The sequence below is a fragment of the Microtus oregoni genome, unplaced genomic scaffold, assembly GCF_018167655.1.
Source record: "Microtus oregoni isolate MIOR12 unplaced genomic scaffold, Mior012 000050F_001, whole genome shotgun sequence".
In the NCBI taxonomy this organism is placed as follows: Eukaryota; Metazoa; Chordata; class Mammalia; order Rodentia; family Cricetidae; genus Microtus; species Microtus oregoni.
Window position 1 is genome coordinate 587,985 of NW_024543225.1, and position 23,662 is coordinate 611,646.

Here is a 23,662-nt window from a genome sequence, read left to right on the forward strand (position 1 = left end):
GAAGGTAACAGGCTAAGCCAGAAGAGAAGGGGCAGAAACACAGGTAAATGCCCACTTCTGTAATTTCATTAGTTGGATGACAAACTTCCAAAGGATATGATGGGGTATCCAAAAATTTTTTAAAGACACTGCATTTCTCCTTCCTTTACTATCGGGATTATTAACATCTTGGGGTTTCATAGAAATTTCAGATTTCCAGTAAATCCAAAATGACTAGATTTTAATTTTGTATTATTATCTGCCAAGACTTTAGCACTGGCTTCTGGGCTTCCCTTAAGAAAGTGGTCCACATGCCACTTAAACTGGCTTCCTTAATTGAAAACATTGGTAATGCTTTAGGGAATACGTGTCTACCATGGGAAGGGAGGAGTAAGTTCATGAGTCTGGTTTAAATCCTGCTGCTTAGATTTGATATGTGCTTTAATCCTCCTTTTACATAGCCAAATATGAAAAAGAAAAAATATTAAAGTCCAAGACTCAAGTTAACTGACCAAAAAGAAACTGGATGATCCAAGAATGGATTAATCAAAACCACATTTTAAAGTGAACATAGTCTCTGAACTATATGTACTCTGAAGACATCTAGACAAACAGGCTTTATTGATAACTGGAAAGAGATTTAAAGGGGGATAGTAAAAGTCATGGTTGCCAATGTCGTAGTCCCCAAATTCCATTTATATGGGCAAACAGAACTTCACCATGTCTCTCTTCATCAGTTAATTTTAAACAACCTAATCTGCACGACCATGTCCCCATTTTCTCTGTCCTTCAGTCGGAATCCTTAGCTTGTGACCACTACAACATTTTCACCACATCAAAGAGGTCTCACAGGATTTGACCCAATGGTCAATCCCCCTTTCCACTGGAGAACTTAGAAGGCGTCATAACTCTAAATGAGGTTCAGGTAAGCAAATAAAATGCCGTGTGCAAAGAGACTGAGAAGGTTGTTTCTCCATTGGCTTAGTGTAGTCTGTTTTCCTGAAATGCCAAATAAATTTGAACAGTTGCTTGGAATATACAGTGTGTGCTGTCCCTTCTCTGAATTGGTCCGATCAATCAGCTGTTTAATACTTTGTAACTTAAGGGTTAGGATTAAGTCCTTCAGTCTTTCTCTTTTTGTTGCTTTGCATTTAAATGAACTAGGGTCAGTGGAGGGTCATTCGAAGTAAAAAAGACTTGAGCCTGTAGGAGTGAGAGAACCAGGCTCCCTCCATCAAGGGCAATTGGATAACCTCTGACAAAGTGTACTTTGCCTTCATCCCCCACCCCTCCCACATAGCCCTTAAGGCTCTTTCCTTTTACAGAGGTGCTACATCTGGCTTTGCTTTTCTTGGGAGCAACTCTCCTTGTTAGGAAATTCTCCCTCTTAATTCTCACACAGCCATTAGAAATAATTTACCTGCCATGGAGCTCATTTCCCTTGGGATTAGGTGAGAACTAATCTCATGTGCTAAACTGTTCATCAGTGGCTTAATGCACTTCTTAATTTATAAAATGCATGTAAAAAGGTGATTCCTGGCAAGAAGACCTAGTGTATGGCTGTCCAGTGATGGGAGATTGGAGAAATGCAGCAAGCTGTTCTGTGAGAAATATTTTTGGTCTCTCTTTCCAGAAAATCATACTATATTGAGTCAAACCTCTATGTACTCAAAACTTATAAAGCTAAAGTTTTCTAGCTTCTGAATAAACGAATAAGCCCTCCCGGAGTCTTCGTGTTCACATCTGAAGTTTAGCTTAGCAGTAGTTCTCAATGGAAATATTTTCATGTAGACCTTGGACATGTGTTTATGCAAATGATTCCTCCGGAGGATTTTGGTGTGCACCCCTATTTAAGAACTTGTGCAGTACAAAAATAAAGATATTATATTCCATTGAAGGGATGCAAGTCCAGGATGCTACTAACTCTGCTTGCATTGTCGCTGAAACAGTTCATATCCAATTGTTGATTACTCTGGAAAGAATGAAATACTGACGTTTATCCCATTTTATATCATTAATTCTCCCTCTATTACTGCCTCCTAGTCCCAGGTATATCTGGCACCAGCAATATAGACAGACTTCCCTGCTTTCAAAGGACCATCACCATCTAATACAGCTAGGACAAATTACCTAAGATTTGACATAATAATATATAACACACGGACATAAACGTGGTGGAAAATGATTGTAGAAAGCCAGGAACAAATTTTCTTCCCATATTTTCAGATTCTTTCCAGAAAAATTTGAAGAAATTTATGGCAGTGTAAGCTTTTCACTGTACTAAGCAGTATTACTATTTAAAGAGAAAAGAGTCAAGAGAGACGAGACAAAACAAAACAATGATCCAGAGAAAGATGTGTGCCATGGGACTTCTGTGTGCCTCAGATGGAAGACTCCTTCTTTCCTCCTTGAATTTTGATGAATATCAATAAGACTGCTTTACATAAATTGATTAATATTGTTTACTCATGGCTATCACTCAAAAGATCTCAGAGAAACATTTGAATCACATTTAATTTCCAAAGAAATTATGCTCCCCTGGTAGAGGAACAAAAGCTAGTACTATCAGCCTGTATTAACATTTTAATGATTGACAATCTGGTACAGAAGCAGGGGAAAAGTGAGATATTTCACCTTCAGCTCTCTGGAAAGAAGTAGGATATGTAGATCAGAGCTGCCTGCAAACTGGAGTAATAATTAGTATCTGGAAGCCTTGCATGAGTGTACATTAACAAAGAACATGAATTTTCTATAAAGCATTAGGTTTTACGTCCTTACTTATTTGACTTTAAGCATGTAATTTCCCTGTTGAGGGCTTGGACTTTTTATTCATAATTTTTGTTTTTTTTTTAAAGACAGGGTTTCTCTGTAGCTTTGGAGCCTGTCCTGGAACTAGCTCTTGTAGACCAGGCTGGCCTCAAACTCACAGAGATTCGCCTGCCTCTCCCTTCCGAATGCTAGGACTAAAGGCCAGCAAAGAACTTTGATTCTTCCCAATCTATATCAGCTTTCAGAGAAGTCATTATTTTATTTTATTTTTGAGATAATAATGTAAATACATCATTTCTCCCTTCCATTTCCCCCTTCCTGCCCCTCCCATATACTCCTTTCTCCCCCCAAGTTCATGATCTCTTTTTTCATTAATTGTTGTTATATACATGTGTATATTTGTATACACATGTTCCTAAACATAACTGGCTCAGTCTATATACTGTTACTTGTATATATGCTTTTGAGGCTGACCATTTGATACTGAATAACTATTAGCATTGCTTTTCCCAGAGAGCCCTGTTTTTTCCATTCTAAGCATTCCTTAGTTGCCTGGACCTCTATCATTTCCCCCATCCTCAATGATAATAAAGATGTTGTACAATTTCTAGCATTGGTGAAAAGTTTTTGCATGTTCTTTCAGGGATAATAACAACTATGTTACATAATGAATTTCCCCGTTCCCATTGTTTTGTAAAACTGAGCTTAAAGGAGGTGAAGTGACCCACCCCCTAGCCATTCTACTTGTTAAATTCAGACCTGTATGATACCAAAGCATGTGTTCCCACTGTGGCATAGGGACCAGAACAAATTTAATTACAGAAATAAGTTTTCTGCATTGAATTTGTTAGCAACGTGGAGTTTAATCCAGAAAACAGTTATCTTCCTGGGCAGAACTCCTATCAAGAACATTAGTCTCTTAAGTAGTATACACATCTACTATCTAATTAATTGTGAGAAAGCTTTTCCCTTTTAATCTGTATAGCACAATATCAATAACATATCTAATTTGTTTCTGTTCTGGTTAGTTTCAAAATACATTTTGCACTGGACACTTTGCTGTTGAAGTGTTTGACATAAAATTTATTCTTTTTTTTAAAAAAAACTTGTTCTAAAGAAAACAATTCTAAAGGAAACAAACAAGTAACATTCATAAAACTAATTCATGGGGTTGATATGAGAAAGAAAATTGTTTAATTCCCATATAGTATATAGAATATCTGGCATATAGCAATCAATTAAAGTTATTATGTATTTTTGTCACCTACAAATAAAAATTTAAGAATTTTATCTACATATTACCTTGATAAACTATCTCTACTTTAAATTAATAACTACTTTTCATGATCCACTAGGAAGAAAACTGATGATGTTAGAGGGACCAACAAATGTCCCTAAGATGGTGACACTGCTCAGGGTTCTTCTTTCCACTGGGACTCAGCAATTGCTTACTGGTATAACTAGCAATGCCACATGACCTAGAGAGCTGTTTTGGGGTTCTTCCTAAAATTAAAGATACACTATTTTTCTGGAGACTGTCAGTAGTAGTGGAGGGAGCATCTCTAGACCATGCTGATATAATTTTAGAAAGGGTGAAGTAATGGCTAGTTTTAAGCAGCATTGCTGCTAGTCTACCTCCATTCCATGCTATACACAAGCTTATTCGCAACCTGTATATGTTTCTGTTGGTTAAAAGTACTAGTACCATATATAGAATAAGTGATTTATCACAACTCAAAAAATGGACTATATCTGATTGAGTTCTAAGCAACACTAATCTTTGGTGGCCAGTCTGCTTGGCCTCTGTCATAGAATAGATGGTCTTTCAGCAGAAGAAACACCAACATTATCGATTTTTATTAGTTGCAATCATACTAAGTGATTAGACCCATTATGAGGTGCAATGAAGCTGGACAAAGACTGACAAGTTCGCCAGTTCAGAGCCCATCGACATACACAGTAAGAAAGAAAAAACACACAGTAACTTAGGACGGCTACAATTGTCTTAGACAGCCTAGTAGAGTGAGCAGGCAAGTCTTCTCCTTTGTTTGCCAAGGTGAAAACTCTCCTTTGCTTGCTTCGGCCCTTCAGTGAGGAAAAAATTATTCACCTGGACTTAGTGCCCCCTCCAGCTGCCAGCAAAGCAGCTTTGCTATGGAGAGCACAAAGAAGAACAAGACAACATTTGCTAGAAGCAGGGAGGAGTAGCAGCTGTTTCAGGACTAGAAGAGCAGCCCTCCCCACCCTTTGGCAGCAGTTTTAGTTAAGCTGATTCAGCATTCCTCGCCATACCATAGCAGGTGGGTAAGACAGGGCCCCTCTTACTTCTTAATATAGGGCTAGCGAACAATAGATTTGTGGTTGGCTAAAGCTGGTACTGCATAACGCTGGCAGCTAAAGCACAGGACTTGCCCGGCTAGACTCTAGTTTCAGGTGGACAGCTGTGCTTGGAGTAGAAGTATATACCTTTGGGGCATACTTGGAGTAGAAGTATATACCTTTGGGGCAGACTGGCCCTCAAATTATGCTCTGTTCCAAAAGATTCCAATTTAGCTGAAAGTTGCGGGCCAAATCGACAACTCTAGTTCTGAAGACTCTTAAATTCCTCTATTCCTGTCCTTTTACCACACATGCTTTCTTTTCTTTCCCTTTTAAAGCCCTACCTGTTCATCAAGGCATTGAAATATAGCATTTAAATAAAGAAAACCAGAAAATATACAATAAACCAACAAATTTGTTTTGGTATACTGCTTCTGCAGAGAAGATTAAAGAAATGATAAATATTATCTAGCCCTTGTCCTCATGGCTGTTTTTCAATAAATGTCTCAATTAGGAATCAACAAAGTTATTTAGTTTACCTCTCATTCTGCATATTTTAATGCAAGTATAAGGCAAGTCCTATAAACCTAGCGACATATCCTCAGAAAATAAATCTTTATTGCTATAACTCATGCATCTAAATTTTACTCATCCATGAAGTGAGTGGTAGTCTCGACAAAAATAACTCAAAAGATAATTCAAAACACCACCAGAATCCCAAAGGCACTAGTATTTGCAAAGTTGAATATAACTACCAAAAAAACTGGTATAGAAAAGCAGGTTCTTTGCCTCCTATAATATTGAAAACATACATACAAGTAACATTATTCAGACTGAACAGATTATCTTTAAGAAAATAAATGTACATATGTATACATACATGCATGTAACAATCAATGAGAAAGTGGCCATGAATTTGCAAGAGAGCACGGGGTTATATGGGAGTGTTTGAAAGGAGAAAGGGAAGAGAATTGTTGTTAATTATATTATAATTTCAGAAATAAAAAAGTTAAAAAATATAAATTATCCTATTTTATAATGTCTGAAAGGCCTTATAACAGTTTTAACAGAATTACTGGCATAGTTGTTTTGCCATTTTTTCTAAACATTATCTTGCATAGATTAATTAGCTATGTTTCAATGGGTTCTGTAAACCCTCCTCCAACTTCACATACTCACACATGTCATTGGTACTGTCAAATATGGAGGAAATTGGGGAAGGTTTATCTGTAAAGTTCTGGCTTCATGCCAGAGTATCCCATCTAGAGGGCATCAGGGAAAGATGCTGACGGTAAGTTATTGTTCTGGAATCTTCTTCTCTTGATTCTAGGCATTCAGATTTGTCTGAGAAGTCCCCAAAACCATTTAGGGTACAATACAAAAAACATCTATGTTCTATTTTAGTAAGGCTATATATACCAGTTACCAATAAACATATTTAATAATTTCTTCCAAATAACCAGTCACTTAATTCTACTTGTGTATTTTCAATGGTGGTAGTACGTTGTTGTGAAATCAGTTGAAGTGATTCTCCACTGCCCTGGCTGGAGTAACCAGGGCCTCTGCACTCTAACAATACCACACTATTTTATTTTCCATTTCAACTAGTTTGCACACTTTTGTTCATGCTGATTATTTCTTCCACTACTATTCAGAAGTGGATATGTCTACTTCACACCAAGTACAATATGTTTAAATGAGTGAAAGGGTTATAAATCAAGCATACATAATCTCTCTCTCTCTCTCTCTCTCTCTCTCTCTCACACACACACACACACACACACACACACACGCACACACACACACACACACACGCACACACACACACACACACGCACACACACACACACACACACACACACACACACACAGAGTTTGACTAATAGTAGCATTCTGGGACCTTGCAGCTGGAAAAGCACCCAGTAAACCCAGACAAGTTTGTTATCAATGAAGAGAGAGGGAGTGGGAAAGAGAATAAAAGAGAGGCAGAAAGGAAAGAGACCAAAGCAGAGTGGGAAGGGGGAGGGACGAGGAGAGTAGCAAAAAAAAAAAAAAAAACAAAACAAAACAAAACAAAACAAAAAAAAACTACACTACTAAATTTTTTAGAGTTTTCTATTTTGGGTCATTTAATTTATTTTAAAGCATAATAAAATTTAGTATAGTTAAGAAGCTGGCGAGTATGGGTAGAAGTTGAAGGGAAGCAAGGACATTTGTATGTTCTTATTTATTTGTGTTTTTCTTCCTAATGGCTGCCAATTTTCCAAGTCAGGAAATATTTGTACATGCTCTAGACATCTTCCTGAAGGTATGAAGCTCTCTTGAAACCATCTTATTTGGCCATGCCAACAACACTACAGCAAACTACAGTACCCTGCGAAAAAAATATACTCTTTCAAGCTTTCTAAATGACTCATTCAGAAGAGAGTAATAAAAAGTAGAGCTAATATTTCCATCCTTTGGAAATATTTATCTCTACACAGTACCACCTTTTTTAAAAAGTCAGAATAGAAAGTTACTTAGGTGGCATAATTTGAAAGGCTAAGCAGGGTGTCATTATTCCTTCCCATCAAGGTGCATCTGCAGAGAGCTCCTAATAAAGTGCCATTTGTGAGGAAGTCATTTCTGTACACATCCTTTAGGGCCAACAGAAAATGCACTAAGCACTATGGGTATAAGGTACCATGCTTGTTCCAACGAGAATTAAAAAGTGGTTAAAAATTATTTCCTGGATGCACCCCTTCTAAATCATAATCTCTTTGTTAAATAGTAATTCTTAAGGTAAAATGGAAACATAAATGTGGACAATAGAAAATCGACCAGGAAATTTTCTCTTGTTATTTGTTCTTGATGGCCTTCTCTCCTCACATGTGCAATTAACTTCTTTATGCAATCCAGAAGTACAGTCAAAATTTTATAAACCGTATAACTGGATCCCTGCTCTCTATAGAATTTCCATAGCAGTTTTAAAGACTAACTAACCTTTCGCCATCCACTCCAAGCCTTCTCGCTGGCTTTATACTGTCATTGCAACACTGTTTTGTGACAAGGTGGGAAGAATTTGGCTGATTACAACTCTTATAGAGGCTAAGCACTAGGGAAATCATGAGCAGTAAGTTCTGTTGAAACCTGCACCCCCATCTGAAGAGACAATATAAGAGACATCTGAAAAGGTACATCTGGTTCTCATCTCCACATCTGCAATGCCAAAGCTTTCCCTCTATGTCCACTTGCTCAACTCTCACCCTCTGCCACTGTCTAACCTTCCAAGCTATGGCCACTTAACCCTTATGTGCATTTTTTTTTCTGTCTTTTCTGGGAGAAGTTATGTTCTTAAGCAGAGAAAAGGGTCTCTAAGCTTTCTACAGTCTAATCTTTACACGTTACTAGATGTATATCAACAGATACATTTAGTACATACACTTAAGAGTGTTGATTTTAGTTTTATTTTATTAGTTCTTTAAGAATCCCACTCAATGTTTTTGATCATATCTGATCCCTACCCCAACTCCTTCCATATCCATTCCTCCTTGTCCTACTTACCATCATGCCCATCTTTTAACAAAGCCATCAAGTCATGCTAATCTATTTTGTGTGTATACAATATTATATACATATATTATATAACATATAGAAATTGCAAAGTAAACCCCAAATTTCCTCAATCCTGGGATGTGTGCTCTTAGCTATACTATATTATAGATTTTTGTCAGTTTGTTCATTATCTCTTCCATCTTCTGTGTCCTAATGTGTGAATGAGCAAGACACTCAAATCACAGTGCTCTTGTGAGTTAGAAAGGTAATAATTAAAAGTAAGAGCTAGGAACAGTGCAATGTGCTGTTTAGACCTTGAGGTCACACTTGCTAAAAGTAGATAATATTTCAATAATATATTGCAGTATTTTTCTCCAAGTCAAGAAAAGTTGTCCTTCTCTGAGGACTCTTAGGCCTGTACTTTTTTTTTTTTTTATCATGGTGGCGCTTTTTTGTTTTTTGCTCTTCACAGTTAATGATTTATACAAAATGTCACTGGCATTGCTTAGACTATAATCAATCTTTTCTCCCCTCAGGGAACTCTGAACAATCCAACCTTCTTTTCCTATTCATAGAGGGACTCTGTCTAAAAAGACAAACTTATAGATGCTTTCTTATTTTATAATACAAATGACACATAAGCCACCACTATGATGCCATCATTTCCCCAACATCCCATTTTCCTCTTCTTTCTCATGCTTTGGTAGGAGAGCACTTTATTATAACATAGGTGTTGCTCAGCAGGGGAAATAAAACTGTAGCATAAAGACCTGTTGGTATATTTTAGTTGCCCTTTATATTGTCTTTAATTTTGCTAATTAAATGTAAGTTTTTAACCACCGAAATCACTGAGCAAAATCAATTTCTAGGAGCTTCCACGTTTTTTTACACTTCTCAGAGAGTCACAATGACATACTAATTTCTAATCACAAATATTGCACCATTCACAACAGTATCTTAGTTAAAGGTATACAAATATGATAGACTGTTGAGAAGCCTGAAAAACAAATAGGGCTCATTCTTATTTTATTGCATTATTTCAATAATGCAAGTGTTATTTTACAAAGTGTCTATTTAATAAAATGTGATGGTGACCTAGCGAGAAACTGGTAAAAGCTAAAATAAAGCCAAAGGAACTAAGTTTGCTCTGCTAATATGAAAACGATTTATATGTGTATTTAAAACTTGCTCTTCCATATATTATATTGAATACATTAATTATATTTTAGAGGCAGAAACTCATACATGACTTGTTCTTCTCTAACTATAATGTTAATGGCTTCTTTCTTCTTCAAGATTAATTGAGAAGCACAAGTTTTGATAATATGGGGGGAAGGCAAGCCTAAAATTCAGAGGCCTATATCCTTTACCACAGTTTGAGAGAGACACTGCCAAGATAGAAACACAACCTTTTCTCCAAGGCATGTAAGACTCAGTACTTTCCATTAATTTGGTCCTGAGTCTCAATTCACTTGGCCTATGCTGGTCCTTTTCACCACCATACTACAAATATTCAACCTCTGTTCCCTTAGTGAAGATGAAGTTGTTCTAGTAATCTCATTGGTCAGAACCTTCATTATACTTCGTATATTCTCCTCTTTGGCCATTCTAATTTTTCTCCCTTTTCTTCCTTTTATTCCTTTGTCAAACGGAAGTCTCAAATAAAAAAAGAAAAATTGTCTCCCCATAGGTTTCTGATTGTCTTATCACATTCTAATGAGCACAATATATGAGACAAAGTACGTAATCAATAACATTTTGGAAATTTCTATCATGAACATTTTAGACATTCGAAACAATGCTTTTTGTAATAGATACACTTAACATTTCTTATGCTAGGTCAGTCTGATGGTGCTTGAGAAGGACCAATTCTTACATCTGAGGCATATCATCACAAAGGAGCAAAGTGACAGAAAGGAGGCGACAGAACTGGGGTATTGTATGAGGAGGACACAATAGCCTGGTAGGCCTATGGTTTCAATTAAGCATCAGCTTCAGCTCCTGCTTCAGAGGCTTGCAATAGATGATAAAATACCCAGCGCTGTGTTCTCTGTGGGCACTCAAGTAATATTTGTTGGCTGACTTAATTGAGCTATATTTGCAAAATGGCAAGGATGTTAGGAAACTTTCCTACCTAAAAAGAAAGCATTCACAGTGCTAGACATTTGGTAGGCAAATAAACAGTATAATTTCAGCCTAAAAGGAAAAATATTCATTCTCTCATCCAATAGACCTAGTGGCTAGGCAACTCAAATGTCAGCACCATATTTCTGGAAATTAATTTTAAATATCATAAATTGTATGCCATCAACTTTGAAGACTTTTCTTTCCTTCCTTTCTTTTCCCATTCCTTGCTCTAAATTTAAATGCAGAAAATGCAGCTAATAAACCTCACTCTCGCCTGTATGAGAAGGACTGCAAAAAGAAGCAATGTGTCCAACAGTGCATATGAACAATTAAATTTAAGAGCCATGCATTGGATGGTGTTTTCAAAGAAGGTGTGTACAATAAGTGGTGCATTTCCAGAGCAGAACCAAGTCAGGAATTATTTACTATAATTTACCTGAATTAACCTTCTGACTACCAACGGGCAGATTTCTCTAAGATCTCCCAAGGATCAACATCCAAGGTAAGCTTCAATTTCATCTACATAAATTTTTACTATATTTCACATGAATTTTCCTTTGCTTGAAACAGTTGCCTTGAGACATTTAGCTCCTTTAATTGTCTTCCACACATCTAAATGGTAATGTAGGAGTGGGTTTCAAATGTGAGAAGTACAGTTGAGATCTCATGAAGGCCAATGTCATTTAATTCATTCTGAAAATCCTGTTGACTGTTTCACTAATATTACATACCAATGCATATTTGCATTCTTCATATTCCTACTGCAATTTTTTACCTGTGCAATGGCTAATAATTACTCGGCTAATAATCAAGCCTATCGTGTGGTGAAACAGAGGAAGAAACAGAAAACCACACTGAAGAATATTTTGTTTGGTGAACTAAAACATAGAACTACTGCAACAAATTGGCACTAGCCAATAATCAACTTGTAGTGTGTAAGAAGACAGAGGGACTACAGGATTGTTGTCATTATTTTAATGATAGTACAACTTGCTACATTACATGTGGTGTCAGGCACTATGTGAAGTGCTGTATCTCAAAGCTCAAAGCACAAGAAACTTTGACAATTATCGTGTCTGAAACATTTATATTATTGTTGAATATATATGCTTAGAAAATTAAGGTGACATGCTTAGTGTAAGTTAACATGGTCAAGTTGTCAGTTTCCCTCCTTCCTCCCCAAAGGGTCTTGGTCTCTTGCTCAGTATTTCATATAATTACCGAGGCTCATCTGTGTACATTGCTCCTAGAGAAATTTGAGTATTATCCTGCATCATTGAAGAACGAATTGCAATATATTTTTACCATCTCTGGAGAGGTGAGGGGTATCACTCATATGCCATAGTGTACATACAGAGACTGGAGAACACCTTTGTAGATTTGATTCTCTCCTACCTTCATACCGACTCTGGGGATTGAACTAAGGTCATCAGGTATACACTGTAAGCACCTTTACCCACTAAGCTAGCTTGCCAGCCCATATCCTATTTTCTTTTTGCAGATATACCATCTCATAGCCAAATATTAAATATCCTTCCAATTGAACTTGCTAGTTAGACGCTATGAGACTAGTAGTTAAAGGTAAAGAGAAAAATATCATTTCTAACCCCACTGGGGGAAAGGGGAAGAGCTGTACTTCTCTCTCTCTCCTAAAATGAAGAAGGAAAAGGAAACCCAAAATTTCGAGTGAAGTTTGTATTGGCAGGAAGAAGGATAGAGAGGGAAGATAGCTGTCTAATTAGAAGACGGGAAGGAGAAGAGTTACAAGGTAGAACACAGTGAAAGTCAGTCTTCATTCCTATGTGCACAGACCTCAGCAGACAGCTGGAAACCTGTCAGAGAAGGAGGCCTTGGAAACAAGCTGGAAGACATTGGAGAGACTTTTAACCAAAACAAACAACAGCAGGGGATGTGGTTGGCAGCACCAAAAAAGCAAAGGACTCTGTGAGTCACTCACACAGTAACTTTGAATGGTATCATATCTCCATTTTGTTGTATAGGTTAGTTGTTTAACAGGTGGTACTATTGAATATAGAATAGATGTATATATGTAAAATTTAGACATGTGTTTTTATCTCAAGCATTTAATATTATAGACAGAAAAAATCTAGCAAAAATATAGACTAGAAAAATTACCCAATATCTTACTAAACTAAGGTTTACTCAGTATTTTTCAGCTGCATATTTAGTCATAACCATAATCAAGATGTAAGTGTAATAACGACTATATCATTCTGTTCTGTCATTTTACAAAATACTGCTTTACAATACAGTGAAATACCAAGCATAAGGTTATTCTTTCCATCACTTTTTTTTTGTATTATTTACAGTGTTACTGAATTTTTCTTTGTGGAAATAATTGTAGCAATAATGACAGTAATAGCCGTTTTAACAGAAATCTACCATATGTCAAACGTTCTATAACTACTCTTTCTAAGTTGTATTCAAGTCTGCAAGGTAAGGAGAATGAGCTCTCTCTTATAAACAACAAAAGAAATGTGTAATCGGAGGTTAAGTGACTGATTCACTGCCAGAGCGCTAAGCTCTGAAGTAGATCTGCCTGGTTCAATGGTGCTGTGTCCTCACCACAATAAGCCAACTTTCCACTGCAGGGAGTATCTTTATTCTTCTAATTTGGAGTGTTCAATTATACACTTCTAAAAGCAGAATTATTAGTGTAAAGAGGAGAATCACTTTAAAACTGATGAACACTTACTCCATGTTGTTTTCTATGAGGGTAATATTACTGTATCTTTCTGCAGAAAGAAATTAATTTGAGATATAATAAAAAGGGGTAAAGTCATGTGTGAGTGACAGAAAGACAACTTTATGTTGTAAATAGAGCTTTAATCATCAATGTCACAAAACTGGGTTCTGTTTAGAAAACCCGAGAATGAGAAATATTTTTTACCTCTGGATCTCAATAGGTTCACATAAAATCTACACAATGAATGACTGCATCCTGAGCTCTCATTAAAAGAAATTCAGGCAGACTGCTCGCTTTGAATTAGGATATGAATTCCAGAAAGAGAATCACTCCTAGCCTAACAGCAAGAAAAAAAAATCAAACAATCTACAAAATCACACTTTTTTAATCTAGAAAGAAGTTTCAAAGCAGTCAACAAACCTTAAGTCTGAAGAAAGGCGTGGACTCACCTATGGCCACAGGGGGAACAGACATACATAGAAGCAGACATGAAGAAGTCATGTATTTTTTAAGTGAATTACTAAAGGCCAAGCACGAATCTGCAAAAATCTCAGTAAGTGAGATACAGGATATAATTGCAGACATAAAAGCATCTCTGTATGGATTTATGGCACAAACATAATAAAGGAAGGTGCAACCCTACTAGGATGGGGCAAGAAAATGAACTACACAGGAACACACACACTCTCTTTCTCTCCCTCCCCCCTCATATACACAAGACTTCAGAAACTATGGAAACCAGATGGAAATGGAGTAACGTGTTTATATTGCTGAGAGAAAATGTCAATAGAGCTCCTATGGCTGTAAATATCTTCCAGAAGTAAAGAAGTCGTGCATTTCATTAGTAGAAACCTCAAACTATAAGGGACATTAAGGCCTTCGGTCTTAAGCTCTTCATACCAGATACAGAATTGAATTTTTATAAAGAAATAAAAATTTTAGAAATGACTAAATTAAATGTTAATATAAAAGGCATTATTTTTATTTTGTCTAAGGAACTTGACCATCCAACCCCCCAAAACAATAAGCATAGAAACAGTGAATATATAAATAAATTTATAGCACAATAGTAATTATATGTAAAAACAAAATTCATAATAATCATAATCATCGCACATCATCTGGTATACCACACAGCTGAGTGTAAGAACATTCCTTGACTTTCATTAACATAAAAATTATATTAAAGTCTTTATTGTGGTGATAGCTATATGACTATAAATATTTGTTTAAACTTATGAGTAAATTTTATTAATTTTATACTAAACCCGGAGTTGTTGTTTTTTTAATAAATTATCATGCATAACATACCTTTTTTTTTTTTTACCTTTTTGACTGTTCTTCTGGTCAAGACATCACAGCTCTGATGTCCTCTGATGGATGTTCAATTCTTACCTTACTTGCATCATTTGGTGATGGAGGAGTTGCTATACTTCTTAGTCAGAGGAATTACAAATGCATATATACATATATACATATGTCTCAGGAACTAAAATATCTATGGAATATACATATTCTAGATGTATCTGTCACAAAAAGGTATTTTGCTGCCCATGTCTATGGTATTTTATCATTGTATCAGGAGGCAAAAGTGAGAATATTAGCAAGTATGAAATAAAAATTAGCATAAGCAATATACTTGGCTCTGTGCCATTAATACTGTCTGTAGCTAATCGATTCTGTTTATTTGAAGAAAAGGAAACTTTTGTCCTTTTGATTATCATTCTCTCTGTTTTTCGTACTTGCTAAGCTTCTCTCTGTATGTAGGGCTTGCCAACATTGCTCTTGCTACTCTTTGGAATGTACTTTGGTGAAAAAATTTAATAAGCATCTCTCACTCCAATATTGGTAGATAAATTAGAGAAGACACCTCATGCCCTTCTAGAGGGCACTCTTGTGTCAATGGGAAAGATGTTTTCTTTAGGTCTATATTAGGACACTGCTACGCAATGCATATAACTATGACCTGCGATCAGTGGGCAGTAAGGTTAGCTAGTAGGGACACTGCTATTGGTTTCAAGGGAAAGGCCTTAGAAAAAGAAGTGCTTCCTTGTGCACAACCTTATATTTTATAACATATGATAGAGAACTAGAAATTTACCATACTTTTGAGTACAAGAAGCAGGCTGGGCTAAGGTGACAAGGCTATTTGCAAGTCTTTATTATTGTCCTGCCCTGCTGGAATGTCTTAATATCCACCATGACAGCACTTCATTCTTTATCCTCCTGATATCAGTTTTTAACTCTTTAGGAAGTGGGTCAGCATTGATCCTTTAATATAAAGGAATTTTCATGTTTTATCTATCTATATTGCTAGGAATTTTCTAACAGTTAATGCATGACAATTAAAATTATAAAGCTGTCTGTTTACTTATATACTATATGTGGGTGTTTAAAAAAAAGCCTCTCTGCATATGCATACTTGACATGTTTCAATATTGTAAGGCTCAAAGAAGCAGGACTTACACTTGTTTCATTCATTAGTTCATCCCGAGAGATTATCATAATTCCTGTGACAGACTTAAGTTTTTAATATATAATTATTAAGTAAGTGTAGCACCCCCCCCACTGAGATTGAGTTTCTCTGTGTAACAGGCCTGGATGTCCCAGAACTCACTCTATAGACCAGGCTGGGTTTGAACTCACAGAGATCTGCTTGCCTCTGCTTCCCAAGTACTGGAATTAAAGGTGTGTACCATGGAAAGTGTAGCATTTCTTGAGAAATTAGCAAATTTTACACATTTGCAGACTCGTGTGCATTAATATAGAAAATTAATAAACTTTGCCTATCCATAATAAAACATTCAATTTAAAGTTGAAAATAAATAACTAAAAATCATTAATACATATTATAACACAAATGATATTATTATTTTGGCACATTCTATTTGGTTTTTTCCCCTTTCAGTCGAAGAGTCTTATTTTTGCTTTTAATTTTGCATCTTATGTTCATTGCTTCAATATACAGTAAATTTTTAAACCTCATATTTTAAATTGATTCGCCTATCAGATTTATGCATTGTACTTTATACGCTGTATTTTATTGGCATTGTTAGGGTTTAACTCACAATTGCTGTTATTAGAAAATTAAGCATGAATAAATAACCTAGTTCCACTTACCAAATAGATTCTTCCATAAGTACCAAGACCAATGGTTTTATCTAGTGAGAATATTCCAGTTGGATCCTACAAAATGTAGAACAAAAATTATCAGTTTTCTTGAAAAAAAATCTGCATTGTTCCTTTAGAATTTATAAAACAAAAGGCACTCCCTAGAACATGTTCTTTGATGAACCCACATCCCAAAAGAAATAAGTAAAAATGTCCTTAGACTGAGTATAGTCACTTTTACATGCATCCTCATGGATTATCTTCCTATTTTCCAAAAACATGGTTCAATAAATTTAATTTTCTTAATCAATAGCAGAGATTTTAGAAAATTTTGTATGAATCATGAGTAGATATCATGTCATACACAGAATGGTAGAGACATTGGCAAATACTTGCAAATCCAGAAAGTGTATAGAACACAAATATTTAATGATGTTATAAAATAATTTTATCACTATAAAAATGCAAGATAAAAAAATTATAAACAGAAAGCTACTTAGTGTAAGGAGCATCCACGAAGAAAGTCATAGATTTCTTAAGATTAGTATGATATTTACCTGGTCTAGCAAAACTGTCAGGCAAATGACAACTCTGGCTCAACCTTAGTCACACACAAAGCAGTCAGAACAATGGAGTTTTAGCTCCAGAGCCGCTATTTACTAACTATACAACTTTGGGTAGTTTATTTATTCTCCTGGGTTCCTTTAGCCCACGTGGAAAATAAAGACATTATGTCCAGTGATTTCTGAGTTCTAATATCTTATAAGAAAAAAAAAAACAGGTTCTTTGATCCTAAAATCGAGACGCTTCCCCAGTATTGACAAAAACATTGTTAACGCAGCAACCCAGAATCCTACTTCCTTAAAACACTAATTGAAGTTGATATCACAATAAAGTCATGATTATAAGCAAGTAAATCAAGGTACATCTTCCTATTGAAAGTTTAAAAAAATGTTGAAAGGACAGCTTTTAGTATTTGAGAAGTAAAGTCTATCTCTTATCTAGTATGACTCTCAGCTTTTTCTATGACTCTCGGCAAGGTTTATGGGGAAGAGGTAAATGACACAGGAGTTAGTAAGAACCAGCTTTTAGGGACTATCACTTTAGCATATTTCGTTCAAAGAGATCATTGAGAAGCTTTTTTTACACTATTAGCAATTCAAGAGAAACAACAACTGTTCACTTTTTTAAAAATCCATTAACTTATTTTTTCATTTCCTCTCTGCTGTGTGTGGACATGTTCATACCTGCCATGACACACAGAGGGAGGTCAGAGGACAACTCCTGAGGAGTCTGTTTTTTGACCTAGTAAGTTCCGGGGACTGAAGTCCAGTCTTCAGACTTGGGGGCAAGCATGATTACCTCCTGAGTCATCTCGCAGGGCCAGGTTCCTTCTTAAAACAATCAAGTTAGCTAACTCCTATTGGGTAAGCTATTGTATTTATAAGTGCATTTGTGTTTAGCGTGATAAAGACGCCATTTTAGGCAACTCTCATATTGTCTGTCAATATAGCTGGTATCTCTGAATTTTCAGAAAAAGTCAGACATTTATCTTATCCTATTTCTGCCTACAACAATAAGTATGTCTTATATGAGATTTTGTCAGATGTCTACTCAAAAAAAGAAAGTGAGGAGCTGTAAAGTGCAAACCCCAGAACCCTCATTTTAGCTTCCTTAACATTGCCAGAAATCTGTTTTCTAGTCCTGACAATGACACCATCTTAATTACCCTAACACTAACTTTAAATAAAATAATACATTCTTAAACTTCAAGTTTTAAAAGCATATCAAACTTAGTCTTCCTATGTTTTAAGGCTAATGTTTTCACTCAGTTTGTGTAATGTTGTTAATCCATGTCTCATCTGCTTTACAACTAAATGCTAACTAAATTCAAGTAAAAAGAGGGAAAACTGATTTTTAAATTAATACTTCAGTCATTCCACTTTTATTTTGGATTATAAAAAAAGAAACCCAGATTCCCAGATCTTCTCTCAAAAAGTGAAATTTTAAAAAAAGGGGAGGGGTCAACTTACTTCTGAGCCAGAAACCATTAGGCAATTTTTAAAAACTATTTTTCACATACTTCGACATATTCAAGTTAAAAATCCCTAATTGAGTTGCCCTTGGAAGCTGGAATTTGAGAGCTGTTTCTTCTGAAGGCAGGAGGAGCTGGAAAGACTGAGACCACAGGGGCTCACTTTCTTAAGGGTGTGTGGTGGAAGGGTGCACAAGAACCACTAGAAGGCAGTGTTTCCTGGTCAAGGAAGACAGTCCTAGCTTGATCAATAAAACTAAATGCGCTATACAAAGGGAGAAAGAAAAGCAATCCACGATCAACACAGGCAGCAGAGTTTCCAATGTACTTACGTTCACTTAAAGGTTAGGGAACATGTTCCACGGCTTACACAGCAAAGGGTGGGAATAAACACTGGGAGTATAGAGAGATGGCAGAGGATTTCTTCCACGTGCTTTAATGGTACAAAAAGTGCTTTTAAGAAAAGAACTTGTGGGTAGAGTTCCTAAAATGTTGGTTCGAATGAGCTAAATACTAGAGCAAAACTCAGAGACAATGGCTAGGATGAGCTTCACAATCAAATCAGAGCTTAGAGAAGAAAACCTTTATAGATGACTACTTCGTAATCCATGGCTTGGCTGTCTATTCCCTCCACAAGACTCATTTAGAAATCTTGTTTAAAAATAAAGAATCCTTAGGCTAGTAGGAGATTATGAAATCAGAATTCCCTTGGACAGACAGTTCTTTTAAGATACCCAGATGATTCTCAATTCATGTACCCTGTGTGTGCACTACCATGAGGAACAAAACCTGTGCTAGGGACAAGGAATGTGGCTCAGAAAATAGATTGAACTGCAAGGTCAAGCCGAAGCAGTATTCTCCATGTAATGGATGTTATGCTGGCTGTTTCAAACCTGGTGCCCTCGAAGGCAAGAATTGGTTTCCACACAGTAGCTGAGGAACTTGGTCAAGTGGGAAGCGTCTCAGGACTGAATGCGGAACTCGGGTTTTGCCTTCTTAGTGAAGAGTGGGGAAACTGGATGTTATAATTAAATATAAGCCTAATGTATTTCAAATATAGCATTTGGATCATGCACTATTTCGGATCACTTCTGCCACTACTGCCCTCAAAGCCTGTCTAATCCTGACCCCAATATAGATTAGGAGTACATATGTCAGCGTCAAATACCAAGGGCAAAGCCACTAGGAATGTCATTACCATACTGGGCAGGAAATGCTTGGGGACAATCGTCGTGAGAGACCAGCTAGATTTGGCGAAGAAGAAGATTGAGTTATGCAGGCTTACTTGTCATACATACATATATAATAAATTATAAATTAATCAAAATGTAATATACAATTCAGTTATAAACACATACAACATTGCAATTGTCTCTGCAAAGAAAACATAAAATCACAAATCTCTGTACTTTTCTTCTCCTATAGGAAGTATACATTCAGTTAAAAATTGGGAAAAGTTAGAGCAGGTCATTAAAAAGTGTGATTATGTGGTGACCCATATTTACTACCAGTACATAGAAAATAAAGGCAAAAGAACTTGAAGCTCAAGAGCAGTGTTAGCTATAGAAATAGTTGGAAACCGGCCACGGCTACACGAAACCCTGTCTTAAAAACCAAGAGCAAATATGATTGAATTGATAATTGCAATGGCTTTCGTATTTTATGTCTCTAAGGCCCTATGCAAAAGGTTTGATAAGTACATCAAAACAACATTTATGATTGTGAAATTTATATAATTTTTCTCTTCTACTTTCACTACTGATTAATGTTTCAGTATAAAACATTATCTAATTAAAAATACCACATAAATTTATATCACTTTTTGTTGTTTTGTGTCACAAAGAGAGTCTTTTTGGAAGCTCAGGCTATTCTAGAATACTATGTAGCCCACACGAGCCTCCAAGTCATGGTCCTTCTAATTCCATGGCTCAAATTCCCATCTGTTTCTTAGATTCTGAAATGTACTCCTGTTCAAGCTTATACTCTCTAGGGGTTCTGGTTTATGTTCATTTACTTGAACAATCACAAAGAGTATGTAATGTATAAATACCAAACCTATATTTACTTGTACTTCTAGACTCTTAAAGATTTACATATACGTTTCTGTGTGCCTGTGTGATATGGGAACGGGACCCAAGGCCTGTGCGAGCCAGGCGTGCACTCTACAGCTCAGCCAGGCCACACCCTGGCCTCCAAGATTCTTTGTGATCACTCTGGCCTTTCAAGGTTTGAATCTCTCATCATTATCTAGCTGTTTGCAAACTGTTTCACTTAGCAGGAACATATGCCAATATTCTTCTGTCCTTCACATGTGTCCTATTGAAGATAACTATTGCAAGGGACACTCACTGCTCTGTGCCCTTTTCTTTGCTTGGTCAGGTCTCTCTGCATCAAACTGCAAATGTCTATCTAACTTATCAATTCATCTATTCATTTGCTTACAAAGTCTTCAAATATAAGTTAAATGTGAAATAAACATTAAATGTAAAAAAAAAAAACAACTACACCTCGGTGACTGAAGAAACTGCAACTTTACATCTCTAAACATTTGATATAAAGAAAAATACTGACGAGCATGCCACTCCTCAGCAATATTTCTCTTCTTGGAATTTAGATCTAGGGAGAGGGGAGAATTACCCATGATTTGCTCAGATAGTACAGAAAATTACTCTAAAATAAAATTCTGAAATATAAGAATTTTCCTAAATTGAACCTTCCATGATGATTTAAAATGAGGGAAAATATCATTTTTACCCTATTTTTTGTGTCTTTTCCATATTCCCCAACATTACAAATCAATTTTTTTTCTTTTTCTCCTGTACCCATTACCACCCTCACCCAATCTTGAGAATACTAATCTTCTAGTGAACTATAAAATCAAGATTTAAGCCTTTTTGCTCATCTCATGGACTCCCATCAGATCTCTATGTTCCAAAGCCATAACCAGGTGAGTGAATCCAGGGAATTTATCCCCATTGTTTGTGGGAATAGCACCTTTACGTTTTCTGCTATTGTAGTTCTTTGAGTTTGGAATTCCCTGTGCTATCATTTCTATCCTCAATTTGATCCTTTTCAGAAACCAGTTTATTTCAGCTTGTCCATGTGTGCTTCCACACCATGTGGATGCGCGCGTGTGCGCATGCACGCGTGCGCTCTCTCTCTCTCTCTCTCTCTCTCTCTCTCTCTCTCACACACACACACACACACACACACACACACACACATGCACGCATGCACGCACGCGCGCGCACATGGCACTGAGGAGGCAAGGAGGTCACTCACGGGCTTTAATCTTAGTTAGAATCAAATCAACTTTAGACTGCATTGAAAAATTCTGCTCAGAAGGCAATTCACCAACGGAAGCCTCCATAATCCAGACATCTCACGTGTCCATCCTGGAAAAGAAGTGATTTTAAGTGTATGTGGGATGAAAAATGGTTTAAGTTTTTTAAATTCTTTGATCTTATTTTATGAAGTTGCAACAATAACAGCAATTCTAACAATTGACATGTGACGGTTTTGTATTGATGCATGTTCTTTTACTTACTGATAACAGTTTGCTAAAATATTAGCCATGTAGATCACCTCCCCTCACCACAGACCACACCACATACTGTGAAATTATTAAAGGAGGCCTTGGGAGTGGCCCATTTTTAGGGAGTCAGGTATCTGCCATCATTAACAACACGTATCTTTAAATGCCAAACATTCACAAAATTAATTAAGTCACGATGACTTTGAATAGTCCTATAACCTCACGGTTAATATTTAGCTTTTCTCAAGGCAAGGAGGCCAATGCCCCGAACTCCACATGCTTGGCGATCATTCCAACACAGTGCCTGGTTAGTTCCCCTTTGGAGAGTCTAGCAGACGTTTGCATTCAAGATTGGGTGCAAGTGAAATGCCAATCTAAAAAGGGAACTTGAAAAATGGATTTGGGTGGGATCCAGTATCAGCCAGAAACCAGATGCCAATGAAATAAACGGTGTTGTTACAGTAGTAAGTCTGTTGTTTGCGATGGCTTTAATGGCTCACCAAGCAGTTTCAACGGGACACGGAGCAAAAGGAGACCCTGCGCATGATAACCACAAACAAAAAATTACATTTCAATATCTAGCGGTCATAATACATTGTTTTAAAAATTAAAAGGCCATGTTCAGAGTTCAGTTTTTATCCAGGCGGCGTCGAGTTCTTTTCGCTCCAGCAACACTAAGTCGAGAACATTCTCCTGGTAAGAGTAAAGTTTTAGAAACTGCTACTATAGTGTGACTACGATGCTTCATTTTTTCTAGTGCTCATTACTTTTTTTAAGGGCGTCACCCATAGGTACAGAGATCTCTTCGGTGCGGGGGAGGGGGGCAAAGGAGGTCGTCAGCCACTTGTCCGCTCTAGGAACCCTCCTATTACAGGTACCCGGGCGCTGCTAGACAATGCTGGCTCTAGTTAAGAAAGATCCCACCCTTTAGCACCCACTTCTTTCTCCCCAACCTCACCCTGTCCCTTTGATTTTTGTGGCCTTCACCTCGGCCAGGAGCCCAGGGGCGCTGATTCCGCACAGGAGCTTCTCTGGCCCATCCTGAGCCACGGCCCTTCGAAGTCCTGGCCTAGGCACTGGAGGGTGTGGGCTTTCTTCCCCGGGCTTTGCAAGCCTGGGAAAGAAGCGCACAAGAAGGGCGATGGCCTGGTGTCCTTTACTTACCGGTAAATGGCCCAGATCTGTCACCTCCTTGTCCCTCCAACCCCCTGGTCCTGCCATGACTTCGAGAAGAACCGGAGCAGGAGACCGAGACGGAGTCCAAGCAGGAGCGCTGGGACCGAGTCTCTGAGTTGAAGGAGGAAGAAGAGTTTAAGGGGGTCCCGGGAAGGGAGGAGGGGGTGGGCGAAAGGAGAGGGGAGGTGGGTTTGTGGCGTGGGAGAGGAGGGGGAAAAATGGAGTGGCAAAGAACAAGCTTAAGGGAGGAGGAAGAGGGAAGCTCGGAGTTTTCGAGAGGCGGGAAAGAAAGTTGGGCTAAGGGCAAGAGAAGAAAGCTCCGGCGTCTGTCCGTCCGAAAGACGAAGAAGCCAGAAGGGTGCTCCGCAGC

The 23,662-nt window shown here is 37.1% G+C and overlaps 1 protein-coding gene across 1 annotated transcript in view; it reads right to left on the reverse strand.

The window, feature by feature from the left end:
• LOC121436660 (nik-related protein kinase-like) overlaps positions 1 to 23,337 on the reverse strand; it is a 100,389-nt gene extending 77,052 nt beyond the window's left edge. Inside the window, exons 1-2 of the mRNA XM_041636667.1 lie at positions 23,281 to 23,337; positions 16,556 to 16,621 (exon numbers count right to left, since the gene is read on the reverse strand). Of these exons, the coding sequence (XP_041492601.1) occupies positions 16,556 to 16,621; positions 23,281 to 23,337 (123 nt within the window). The remainder of the gene's footprint in view (positions 1 to 16,555; positions 16,622 to 23,280) is intronic.
• Positions 23,338 to 23,662: the final 325 nt, after the last annotated feature.